Raw genomic sequence first — 13282 nt, 5'->3', positions numbered from 1 at the left:
GTCACCCTGCCTGTGACCCACAGATCTTTGGTGAAAAGCTAGAGAATAAAGCTAGAGAATAAAATTATATATATATATATGGGGGCTAATAGCATGTATACACATCAGGGGAAGTTATCCTGGAAAACGGGTCATGTAATTTTTTTTTTTATTAAAATATCGCCACTTGTGGCTGTACCCGGTATTGCAGCTTATTCAAGTAAATTCTGCAGCACCAGATACAACCACAACCCAATCCTATAGTAATCAAGACTTTTCTTCTAGTTTCAGACAACCCTTTTAAAAGTAGACGTATATGTGTTTTTAAGGATATTTTTTCTACACTAGTGTTACAGAACCTCATGATTAGTACATTCCTATCAATTTTATATTCCCAATGGACATTCCCTTTAAATTTGTCATGAACCAAACCTATTAAAAAAAGTATTACCAGTCTGTTCATTTCAACTGGACTGTGCAGTGCCAAATTTCCCCAGTGGTGGCGCTATAGAGAAAGTGACCTAGGTGATGACTAGAGATCCCAGTAAACCGTAACCAAATAGGAAAGAATGTAACCATAATTAGAGGGGAATACCACCTAAATCATACACACAGTATATAGAGCTAGGAGTCCTCCAGATGTCCATTACTAGACATCTCCTTCAAATGGAGAATAATTCCATGTAGAATCAATGACATCAATGCATTTTTTTAGCCTCCACCAATGCTCTGCCTATTTGCCACCTTTAGGTGGAATTCCCTTTTATAAAGGGGTTATCCAGGATTAGAAAAGACATAGCCGCTTTCTTTCACACACAGCACCACCCCTGTCCTCAGGTTGTGTGTGGTTTTGCCTTTCCAATGGAACTGAGCTGCAGTACCGTGCACACACAGAGGATAAGAGTGGCGCTGTTTCTAATAGAAAGCAGCCATGTTTTTATACTCCTGGAGAATCCCTTAAAAATATTCCTAGTCAATATACAACCAAAAAAAAAAAAATATATATATATACAAAAAGAAGTTACAGAATAATCTTTGTATCCAAATATATTTTCCTTGTATCTATAGAAATAGTAAGACAGTCTATATAATGTATCCGGAGGAGCGGCCACACCATCAGTATATTGGCACCCTAGAGAGCGGTGAAGCAGAGCCGATGTAGCCGGATTCACATCCTCCATTACTTATTTATTTCTTTTTGGCTGTCTCCGATTGTCTCTGTTGTACGATGGCCGAGTTACATCGCATATTCTTCTATAAAGGGAAATCTAAGAGGAGGAAAAATAAATTACTACACATAAGTACATAACCTACATAGTACATAATCATAACATATTAGATAGAGGCAGTTCCCTATATAATAGAGCCCATCATTCGATATATACCTATATACTGTATATTTGTAAGCTAGCGATTTTTGTGTCAAAAACTTTAAGCCAAAGCCAGGAACAGACTATAAACAGGCAACAGGTCATAAAGGAAAGACAGATTTCTCCTCTTTTCAAATCCATTCCTGGCTTTGGCTTCCAAAATCTGTCATAAATCTGCCTGTGTAAACGCACCATTACAGAGCCTATTACACAGATGGTTATTGTGCAGAAAGGGAGATTATATAGTTAGCGATGTCCGTGCAGCCCTTGCTTTGGTGTCCTCAGGCCTTGTCTGTGAGATTCCTCAGTCACCGCAGCTGTAGCTCTCACTTCTGGTCCTGTTCTCAGAAGTGACAGGCTGCTCAGCAAATCACTGTCCACAGTGCTGTCCCGTCTCGGCCAGTGATTGGTTGAGCAGCCTGTCACATCAGAGACTAAACTAGCAGCCTGTCACATCAGAGACTAAACTAGAAGTAAGAGCTACAGCTGCAGTGACCGGGAAACCCCACAGACAGTGTGGTGTAGTATAGGAGGAGGGCCGTGTCCTGTGTGGCGTGGTGTAGGAGGAGGGCCGTGTCCTGTGTGGTGTAGTATAGGAGGAGGGCCGTGTCCTGTGTTGCGTAGTATAGAGGTGTTGTCCTGTGTAGTGTGGTGTAGTATAAAGGGGGGACCGTGTCCTGTGTGGTGTAGTATAGGAGGAGGGCCGTGTCCTGTGTGGTGTAGTATAGGAGGAGGGCCGTGTCCTGTGTTGCGTAGTATAGAGGTGTTGTCCTGTGTAGTGTGGTGTAGTATAAAGGGGGGACCGTGTCCTGTGTGGTGTAGTATAGGAGGAGGGCCGTGTCCTGTGTTGCGTAGTATAGAGGGTCTGTAGAGTCCCAGTAACTGCAAAACAACCAAAATTGTTGGCTGTGTAGAAATACTCTGAACTTTTTGGCTGTGGAAAATCCACATAATTTCCAGCACGTATGGTCGTAGTTTTAACATAAGTTCACAACTTAATGTTAAAGGGGAAATATTTCTACATTTAATGCTGCTCAGGGTGGGGTAGGAATAAAACCTGTACTCACCTGCCCTTATCTCCTGTCAGTACCAGCCCCCGCATCCCATTCTCATGCCATCACATTGGCTAAAAGGGTGTTTCCTATGTGCCAGGACACATTAAAGCAGGGATGGGGAACCTTGGGCCCTCCAGCTGTTGCAAAACTAAAATTTCCATTATGCATGATGGGAATTGTAGTTTTGCAACAGCTGGAGGGTCCAAGGTTCTCCATCCCTGCACTAAAGGCATAAACCAGCCCCAACAGAACAGCACCATTACAAATCTGACAGCAGGTGAGATTCTGTGGAACGCCCCTTTAATAACTTTCCTAGTGAATTGTGACCCAATATTCCCTGAGCCTTATCTACAGTACAGAACATGAATACCATTTATTGTTCTACCACTTTCCATACGAACTTTGTGTTTTGCAAGTTCCCTTCAAGGTAACACCACCACACAAAAAAAAGAATTCATGTACTCACTTGGTGGGTTTCTGGGGTGTGGAGGCAGATGCTGGGATAGTCCGCTTCATGGATAAGAGCCTGGTTTAGGGTACGATCCACCAGCTCCAGGAAAGGGTGCAGATGGCCCCCACTGACCAGGAGGCACAGCACCCCATGGTACAGATGATGCAGCACCAGGAGTTGGGAATGGGCCAGTGGTTGGGTATGGCAGACTTGGGTTTGCTGGATACTGGCTGCCACCCTGTGATCCCCATGGATTAGAAGACCAAGGCCCACCTTGTCCTGGACCTGACTGACCATAAGGTGCTGGATAAGAACCACCTGGTGCAGGACCTTGCCCTGGAGCACCTGGATATTGTTGACCTGGAGCCCCAGAAGGGTTAGGATAGGGTCCTGGCATTCCAGTGGGACCTGAAGGATATTGAGCTGAAGGGTATTGCCCAGGTGCATTTGGATAAGGCCCAGTGGGAGCTCCTGGTTGTGGCCCTGTGGGCATTCCTGCATGAGGCCCAGCAGGTTGTGAAGGGAATGGGGCATTTGGTTGTCCCGCAGGGGCTCCTGGATAGGGTCCAGTGGGTCCTCCAGGATACGGGGCATTTGGCGCAGAAGGCTGTTGTCCAGGTGCAGCTCCTGGGTAAGGCCCACCAGGACCTGAAGGTGCGCTTGGTGCTCCTGGTTGAGGTCCAGATGGATATGGGTGCGATGGGGCTCCTGGCTGTGGCCCAGAGGAATATGGTTGCGATGGAGCCCCTGGTTGGGGTGCAGATGGATATGGGTGCGATGGGGCTCCTGGCTGTGGCCCAGATGAATATGGTTGCGATGGAGCCCCTGGTTGGGGTGCAGATGGATATGGGTGCGTCGGTGCTCCTGGCTGCGGTGCAGATGGGTACAGGTGCGATGGTGCTCCTGGCTGAGGTCCAGATGGGTATGGGTTTGTTGGTGCTCCTGGCTGCGGTCCGGATTGATATGGTTGTGATGGTGCTCCTGGCTGAGGAGCAGAGGGGTATGGGTGTGTTGGGGCTCCTGGCTGAGATCCACCACTAGGATAGGATCCTCCTCCTTGGCCTTGCCCATATGGTGTGAAACCAGGGGCGGAAGGAGCACTTGGATTTGTTCCCCAGGGGTTTGATCCACCTGGTTGCTGACTATCTTTTGGGTTGCTTACATTCTTAGATTTGGCAGGAGTAGTATCTGATAATGCATCCAGCAGCTATCGAGAAAGAGAAGGTACAAGAGTTAGGGTACTATTACATGGCCCGATGGGGGACCAATAATAACTCGTTTACTGGGCCTACTACACGGACCGATAATCGTTTAACAAGGGCTGCCTGGACATAGTTACCAATGTCCTTGCAGCCCTTGCTAAACTGCATTCATTACCTATCCATGTTCCAGGGCTCTTTCTACGCTCCGCTTCTCCCCCAGTCACGCATGCTGCAGCTTCAGAGCTGCCTGTCTTAGCTGACAGGCCACTCAGCCAATCACTGGCCACAGTGGTCCAGGCTAGGGATTGGCTGAGCGGCATGTCAGCTAAGACAGGACGCTCCGAAGCTGCAGCACGCAGGATCCGGGGAGAAGCAGAGCGCAGGAGCAGCCCTGGACCATGGATAAATAATGTACGCACTTTGCAAATCGTCAGCCACCGGACGCGCACCGCTATTACATGTAGCGATGCGCAGTCGGTGCCCGACAATTATAGGTCCACACCAATATCAACGATCAGCCGATCATCGCTGTCAACGGCTGAGCGTTGTGTTTATTACACAGAACGATAATCGGCCGGATAAGGCCGATTATCGTTCCAAAAACCCCAAACCAGGGGTGTCAGACCAGGGACTCAGGCCCGCCAGCTGTTGATAAACTACAATTCCCATTGTGCCCAGATAGCCCAAGCTAAAGCTTCGACTGTCCAGGCATGATGAGAGTTGTAGTTTTGGCGGAAAAAAAAAATCACTTACCGAAAAATCATCTGCTCCAGACATTGCACTGAAAAAGACAAGGGGGAAAAAAATTACAATGTTATGTTGTGATTTTACCTTGTATATGCAGCCGGCCCGAACGATGGTCGTTAGTTACAGTCGTTACTATGATCGATTATTCCAAAACAATGACCAATGTGCAATTACACTGAACGATTAGTGAACAAATGCGGAACTTGTGCGAACAAATGTGGAATTACAAAGAACGATTAACGATAATTTTAGGTTCAGATCTAAATCAACGACATACGAACGATTTTACAATCATTGCCTGCAGTTACACAGAACGATCATCGTTTAAATTCGGCCGATAAAACGATTTTTCGCACAATAATCGTCCCGTGTAATAGGGCCCTTAAGCCCCTATTTCACGGCCCGACGGAGAGGAGCAAACGAGCGTTGCTCGTTTGCTTCTCGTTCACCGCTCGCTGACGCGGCTATTCCACACGGCAGCAGCAAGTGGGAGGGGGTCGCCCGGGTGATCGCTAGATCGTCTGGGCAGCCCATAGAGGATAGCGCCGGTCTGCTGCCGCCGCTCCTGTTCCACAAAGCGTCGGCAGCAGATCGCTGCTATATCAGTAAACTAGGTCGGCTGATCGTTGCCCTCTATACCGCGGGACGATTATCGCCCGTAACAGCCGATATCGGACGATAATCGTTCCGTGGAATAAGGCCTTTACTATCTCTTTAAGGAGAAACACTACCCCTCACAGACTTGCAGTGGACATGTTTCTATGTGGTCCTGCCTAAATCACACTGACAAAATAAATAATTAAATGGACACCGTCACTTTAAGAAACATCTGTGTCACATATAACATAGATCTCCACTTCGGTGACCTACACACCAAGCCTTTTGCACACTGGTATTTGTTTCCATGACTAACGTCCTCCTTCCACCATTTCTCTGCAGTATTAGTTGACAGCTTGGGCGTAGTTCTGTAAAAATGTAAAGTATCCAGGGATCTAACTAGAAGGCAGTGACGCCAACATCGGAAGATACCTAAATAAACTTAGTTATGTCACCCAGCAAGTGGAAGCTGGTTCTTTTGGGCAAAAATCCAGTATATTCATGAATTAAACATAGCTGCCTTTTTGAAATAACAGCGCCATACTCTGTCCTCAGGTTGTGTGTGGTATTACAGCTCTTCTCCATTCAAGTCATTGGAACTCATCTGCAATATCACACACTAACTGGGGAAATGAAGGAGCTGCGCCGTTTCTGGAAGTTTGGTTCTTTCTAAATTGATTTCCAGGGTTATTAAAGGGGTACTCCAGCTAAAATCTTCCTTTAAATCAATTGGTTTCAGAAAGTTATATAGATTTGTAATTTACTTCTATTTAAAAGTCTCAAGTCTTCCTATACTTATTTGCTGCTTTATGTCCTGCAGGAAGTGTTTTCTTCCCAGTCTGACTCACTGCTCTCTGCTGCCACCTCTGTCCATGTCAGGAACTGTCCTGAGCAGCAGCAAATCCCCATAGAAAACCTCTCCTGCTCTTTAATCAATCTTTACGCACCTAACAACCATCAGCTAAAGTTTATCCAAAAAATACATAGACATGTCTCCAAAGTCCAACAAGAGAGAGTAATATATTGTGGGGACTTCAATCTGGTGCCTGACCCCCACCTTGATACGACTTCCAATACCCACCATTCCTCACAGGAATTTAACAAATTTCTATGGAAAGAAGACTTATTTGACTCCTGGAGAGCGAAACATAGTAGTGAAAGAGATTATACTTTTTTCTCATGTTCGCACAATAGCTATACACATATAGACCTTTTTCTAACTGATAGAAATACACTATACCAGATTAAAGACACCACCATAGGGGACATTTCGTGGTCTGACCACGCTCCAATTACGTTGTCTATTCATGAGCTCACCAAAACTGTGCCAACCTACCTCTGGAGGTGTAACTCTTTTATTTTATCACATCCCCATTATAGACAAATAGTTGAATCAGACTTAATTGAATATTTTGCAACAAACTCTACTGATGATATCAACCCTGCCCATATTTGGAACGCTCATAAAGCTTTTATTAGAGGAACATTTATTAAATTAGGACACCAAATCAAAAAAGAAAAATCACAAAAAATTAACTCAATACTTAAAGAAATAAAGCAATATGAATCCCTAAACAAAAAACAACAGGAAAAACATCACCTAGAAAAACTCAACACACTAAGAAGACAGTTAGCTGAATGTCTCCTGTCCGACTTTGAAAAACACATGAGAAAACTAAAAATCAAATATTATTCCCAAGGTAACAAGGCAAATAAATTAATGGCTAACCAACTAAAAGCTAAACACCTCAAAACCAAAATCCCTTATATGATAGACAGTTCGGGCAAGGGCAAGGTGATAGACCCACAGGAAATCTCTAACCTGTTTAGAGATTATTACACTAAACTGTATAATCTTGAAAAAGATCCATCCTTACATCACCCATCTCAGGAGGAGATTAACTACTTCCTGGAAAAAATTAATCTCCCACAGCTGTCTAAGGAACAAATAGATAGTTTACTAACACTCCAATCACCATAACAGAAATACAAAAGGTTATAAAGCAACTTCCTTTAGGGAAGTCTCCTGGTCCTGACGGACTTACGAACCTATATTATAAAACATTCAGTAATATCTTATCCCCCAGCTTACTCAAATTTTATTTGGGCGTAGTGGACAGCGGAAAATTTCCCACAGAAAACCAAAAAGCGCTAATAATCACCCTTCCCAAGCCAGGCAAGACCCAGGATGTCCCCCAAAACTACCGCCCGATATCGCTGTTAAACAGTGATATGAAAATATATGCAAAAATCTTTGCTTAACGTTTAGCCCCAATAATGACCAAATTAATATGCGATGATCAAACAGGTTTCGTTAAGGGCCGTCAGGGTACAGAAAATACCAGGCGCCTAATAAATATTGTACACTACTTGGAAAAAACTGGGGAGGAGGCGCTGGTTCTCTCGTTGGACGCCGAGAAGGCGTTCGACCGGGTCAACTGGTCCTATGCCTTCTCGGTGCTTCGGAGGTTGGGATTTGTTGGACCTATTGATAGGGCCATTGGCGCTATTTTTTCAGCACCAACGGCTCAGGTTTTTGCTAATGGATCCCTGTCATCTCCATTCCAAATACTTAATGGAACCCGACAGGGATGTCCGTTATCCCCGCTTCTTTTTGTTTTGACGTTGGAGCCGCTGGCTACTGCCCTTAGATCGTCTGAAAATATTAAGGGGATAGCTATTGGAGAAGAGAAACATACTCTTTCCCTCTATGCAGACGATATAATATTAACGGTATCTGACCCTCTGGTCTCTCTCCCTAATATTCTACTCACCCTAGAAAAATTCGGAAGAATCTCTTATTATAAATTAAACACTAATAAAACACAAGCTCTCCCAATTAATGTTCCTATAGAAAAATCTAACCAACTAAAATCTTTATATCCCCTTGATTGGCAAAACTCAAAAATTTCTTACCTAGGCATCTCCCTGACATCTCCAGTCAAAAACCTGTATAATGAAAACTATGTGCCGCTTTTACATACATTGAGATCCGACATAACTCAATTTAACAAGGTAGAACTTTCATGGCTTGGTAGACTCAATGCATTTAAAATGTTTTTGCTCCCTAAATTGATGTATATATTTCGTAATGTTCCCATAGGTGTGCCAAAGAAGTTCTTCTCCTCTACCAGAACCATATTATTAACATATTTATGGGGTTCCAAGAGACCCAGAATCTCATACAAATTACTTTATAAACACAATTCAGCAGGCAGAATTGGATTACCAGATATTGAATTGTATCACAGAGCTATTATTATGTCTCAAACTTACGCTTGGTTTAAAAACAGCACAACTCCTCCTTGGATGACTATTGAGCAGTGCTTGGTCAAACCATATACACTAAAATCTCTAATGTATGCGTATCTATGGCACCTACCCACCCCAAAAATTTGTTCATGCACCACAATGGCAGGGTTAAAAACCTGGATTGTGTCACATACTGCAGTAGGCAAAAGACAAAATATTATATTACCTCATGTGCCATTGGATGTACTTCATATTGCTATTCCTACGATAGACTTAGCTAACTGGATCTCACGTGGCCTATCTGAAGTAAACCAGTTGTTCCGAGAGGGCATTCTCCACTCGTACTTAGAACTACAAAATACTTATGATTTACCCAAAGAAGACCTTTATAAATTTTTAAAGATAAGACACTACCTAATGACAAAGAAACACACCTCCTTGAAATATAGTTCGGAGCTCACACGACTATTTAACTTGCAACCGAAAGGCATTAAACATATATACAATCTACTAGGTAACCTAATGATGTTTGAGCCTATAGGCCCCTTTGAAAAATGGGTGTCAGAACTAAATATATCACCTTCCGGAAATGATTGGAAACAAGCTTTTCGTTGGTCACATAAAGCCCTCCACTGCGTCTCACATGTTGAGAATAGCATTAAAACCAGACTACAATGGTATTACACCCCTCTAAAACTTCATAAAATGTTCCCCTCTTCCTCGCAAATGTGCTGGAGGAATTGTGGTAATGAAGGGTCTTTAATACATGTTATTTGGAGTTGCCCTCTCTTGACTAAGTACTGGTCAGAAGTTTTGGATATAATCCACGAAATCTTCAGATATCCAATGCCTATTACACCACAGCTAGCGATGTTATTTCTGGGAATACAAAATATTGTACCTCAACACAGATTACTATTCTGCCTGCTCATAACAATAGCACAATTACTAATTACTAGACGTTGGAAAACACCTGATATACCATCCAAAACTGAGCTGGTTCAGGAGATAAACAGATCTTATAAATACGAGGAGGCTATAGCCTATGGCAACAATACTATTGTCAAATTTAGAGAGATGTGGTCACCATGGACGTCAAGTTCACTCTTTTCACCTTAATATTCTTCTAATAGTTTTTACCATTTGTTTATTATTTGTTTATGAACATAGGATAACTGCGTGTATGAACACAATACATGCAGAATTACCATATTGTTATGAATAACACCTAAAGACACACATTGCTTGAATATATGTCATACTGTGTTTTTTGTTTACTTTTCTTTGCCTTTCTTTATACTTTAACTATATAATGTGCTGAAAATATTTTTCCTTTTTGATTGCAAAACTTGCTATGTATGCAATAATTTATGGAGAAAATTCAATAAAATATATTGAAACAGAAAACCTCTCCTGCTCTGGACAGTTCCTTACATGGACAGAGGTGGCAGCAGAGAGCACTGTCTCTGCCTGGAAAGAATACACCACTTCCTGCAGGACATACAGCAGCTGATAAGTATGGGAAGAGATTTGGTGACCTTAAGATTTTTTTAAATTTAAGTAAACTACAAATCTATATCACTTTCCAAAACCAGTTGACTTATAAGAAAAAAGGTTTTCGTTGGAGTTCCCCTTTAAAACATTATCCAATTTGCCAGCAGTCTGTTACGTAATGGGAGAAGCTGAACAGATTCATATATCGTTTTTCTAGATTTCGCATAACTTGTTTATTACTGAATTAAATCTGGGTTAGGAGTCCAGTGGGCGGTCCTAATCAATGACTGACAGCCATCTGTCTGTACACCTACACAGAAGAAGCTGTCAATCACTAAGTGGACTCTGTGGTTTGCCAACAGTGCCCGCACCACACAGATATGGAAGCAGTCGGTTCTGTTAAAGGGATTAGAAGAACATGACCGCTTTCTACCAAAGACAGCACCACTCTTGTCCTTTGTTTGGATGTGGGTTCTGCAGCAGAAGTTTATTGAAGTGAATGGAGCCGAATTGTAATACTACAAACAACCTAAAGACAAGGGTGGCGCTGTTTTTGCAAGAAAGTAGCTGTGTCTTATAGGATTTTATGTTAAAGGTCCTATGTATGCCCAGAAAACTTTTATAGGGAATCTGTCATCTCTCAGGCATGAACTGTGATTGTACAAATCTTGACCCGCTGTATAAAAAAAAACACAGCAGCCGGGGTCATATCTGAGAGCTGACAGATTCCCTTTAAACGTGGGATTAAGCGTGGCGGAGAGATGGCATCTGTACTCTGGTTAAAATAGACATGACATCATCGTTCCACACACTCAGCAGATCCCTTTCATCCATACCAGCCGCAGTAATGCACTGGTATGACTAGGGGGAGCCAGTGAGCAAATAGGATGTAAAAACACTGACTCCTGGGGCCCCCACCACTTCAGTACTGGATAGAATCCATGTGTCATGCTCTGTGACCCATGCCAACCAATGTGTGAGCTGGGTAGCTACTTAAGAGTACTCACCTCCCTGGCTCCCCTGCAGCTCCAGCTATGACGTGACAATCATCTCGCTGCTTCCTGCTTCTGAGATGGAGACATCATGGCAGTGTCGGCCCGCTGATGTCTTACCTCAGTCAGGAGGAAGTGGAGGATTGTGAGACATCACACTGGGTGCAGCAGGAGTCCCAAGTAATTACGGCCTATTTTTCCTACATCTGTATAGCCCCTTTAATTGTGGATTTGTTGCATTTTTTACGTCAAACTCACAGGCCTCCAGCTGTTGCCCTACAGTTCCATTATGCCTAGCTTTCACATTGGCTGTCCAGGCATGATGGGAATTGTAGTTTTGCATCAGCAAAATTGCACAAAAGTTGGAGTGGGTGTGGTTTACTGGGAGGGGTGTGGCCCAAACCTGCCATCTATACATGCACACATGATTCACTCACAGACAGCCCAAATTTATTAAAGGGGTTCCCCAAGATTATTGCAAAAACAGCGCCACCCCTGTCCTCAGGTTGTGGGTGGTATTACAGTTCAGCTCCATTCACTTTAATGGAATTGAGCTGCAAAACCTTTACCTAACCTTAGGACTGGAAAGGTGCAAGTTTTTCTAAGCCTGGATAACCCCTTTAAGAAGTACATGGCCTTTAATAAATTTAGCGCAGTTAACTCCAACAATGTAATTTTTTGTGTGTGTATAAACACTAGGGATGAGCGAACCAGCTGCTGCCTAGGCGGCGGTCCTCAGGCTGTATCCACCCTCTCCACGGCGCGGACAGACAGCGGGAATCAGGTTCATACTACCCAAACCTCAGCTGGTACGCTCATCCCTAATAAACACATCTCTACGTTCCGGATAGAGAGACGTATACGGCAGGACAAAGTTCAGAGTAGGTATATACATTCTTAGGGCTTTCCCGACCTTTGACCCAGAGACGCCAGGACGGGCCATTAAGCTATTTCAAGGGGAAAGTTAAAGTATTGATAATCAAATAACCTGACTCAGACCAACAGGTCGGACCAGACCCGCCTGCTGCTAGTCAGGGTTGTCACCACACTACTTAACCCTTTCCATCCCAGCCGTACAGGAATGGGCTCAATCTATAGAGCTAGTATCTTATTGCATGCGATGGTATTAGACAATTGCCATGTCGGTATTCTATAGCCGTGGTTTCCATCATCTTCCTGGAGTAGTCCCTAACACAGTGCAGTGCTGGGAGTTGTGGTACAAAGACACATTAGAGACCGATAAATCGTCTACTATACGTTACAAAAGACCGGTGTCTATCATGGAGGCCGGATAAAGCAACGGCTACGGGGCTGATAACAGATAGCGTCCAACTATAGATGATGATTATTATTAAAATTCGCAGGTCTCTACCATAGCACTGTCCCTTTAAGAGAGATTTGTTTGCTTTCACCTATAGCGACTCTATATACAGTCGGCACGGTGATACGTGTCCAGCTCCCAGCCTGATATATAAGAGACCAGGATATATTATAGATACAGTGTAACCTATGGAGAGAGAAGGATAGAGTACCTCTAGGACAGGCAGGGTCTCCTGTGGTCTGCAGTGGAGTCTGAGCCGAGAAGTTGAGTGGATCCTCCCAGGAAGAGGAAGCGCCCGTCCTCATCACCCAGCCCAGGTTCAAAGGCTGAGAATGTGTCCCACCCTCTGCTGGCTCTCTATATAGAGAGAGACCCACAGCACAAACACTCACCAAAAACTCAGACTCACTGGTTTTTATTCTGAATATAAATATATATATGTATGTATGTATGTAAAAGTTGCATTGTGTCTGTCCGTCAGCATTGCCCCTTTAACTCTTTCATGACCACAGTAAACGATAGATGCTTCTTTGTAATTATCATCAGCTGGGGGCTCCACAGCCCAGGTGTTTCCCATACACCTTCAGTCTTGTGAATGGGGAGCCGCTGCCAGATACCGGGGGTGGTGGCTTATCTCCAGAAAACAGAAGGGGCAGGTAACTAAAATCCAATACGCCTGATAAAGTTAGGAGACCTCCATATACATTAGAGTCGGACGGTGGAGAAACATGGATTTATCACAAGCCTCCATCGTAAAGTCTATGCAGCACGAAATACAGAGCCGGATGGACATGAGCGTAACATTGAGTTTATTGGGTCCAT

The 13282-nt window shown here is 43.8% G+C and overlaps 2 protein-coding genes across 12 annotated transcripts in view; one reads left to right on the top strand and one right to left on the bottom strand.

Moving 5' to 3' along the window:
* LOC138770946 (alpha-1-antiproteinase-like) overlaps positions 1-13282 on the top strand; it is an 86961-nt gene that overhangs the window by 11650 nt on the left and 62029 nt on the right. Inside the window, exon 1 of one of the 10 annotated variants that reach the window (XM_069950293.1) lies at positions 11283-11319. The exons of the other annotated variants lie outside the window; for them this stretch is intronic. The gene's annotated coding sequence lies outside the window, so the exon portion shown is untranslated. Of the gene's footprint in view, positions 1-11282; positions 11320-13282 lie in introns of those variants that run through there. 10 annotated transcript variants of the gene reach the window in all.
* Positions 979-12756, bottom strand: LOC138770950 (MAPK-interacting and spindle-stabilizing protein-like). 2 transcript variants are annotated; one of them, XM_069950298.1, is made up of 4 exons: positions 12672-12756; positions 4811-4838; positions 2871-4062; positions 1157-1247 (listed from the first exon to the last, which is right to left on the bottom strand). In XM_069950298.1, exons 2-3 carry the CDS (start codon positions 4832-4834, stop codon positions 2917-2919), a joined length of 1170 nt encoding a protein of 389 aa, XP_069806399.1. In that variant the 5' UTR covers positions 4835-4838; positions 12672-12756; the 3' UTR covers positions 1157-1247; positions 2871-2916. The 2 variants fall into 2 exon arrangements, with proteins under 2 accessions (XP_069806400.1, XP_069806399.1); XM_069950299.1 differs by lacking the exons at positions 4811-4838; positions 12672-12756 and having other exon boundaries at positions 979-1247; positions 2871-4013.

The sequence above is a fragment of the Dendropsophus ebraccatus genome, chromosome 13 (genome assembly GCF_027789765.1).
Source record: "Dendropsophus ebraccatus isolate aDenEbr1 chromosome 13, aDenEbr1.pat, whole genome shotgun sequence".
Taxonomy (NCBI): Eukaryota; Metazoa; Chordata; class Amphibia; order Anura; family Hylidae; genus Dendropsophus; species Dendropsophus ebraccatus.
Note: the sequence above shows the minus strand (reverse complement) of the source record. Positions and strands in the feature narration are given on the sequence as shown.

Excerpts from the sequence above, each read along its gene's own strand:
- LOC138770950 (XM_069950298.1), bottom strand. The coding sequence starts at position 4,834 with ATGTCTGGAGCAGATGATTTTTCG. Across the intron at positions 4,063-4,810 it reads CTGGAGCAGATGATTTTTCG|CTGCTGGATGCATTATCAGA; the intron begins GTAAGTGATTTT and ends CTTTCTCGATAG.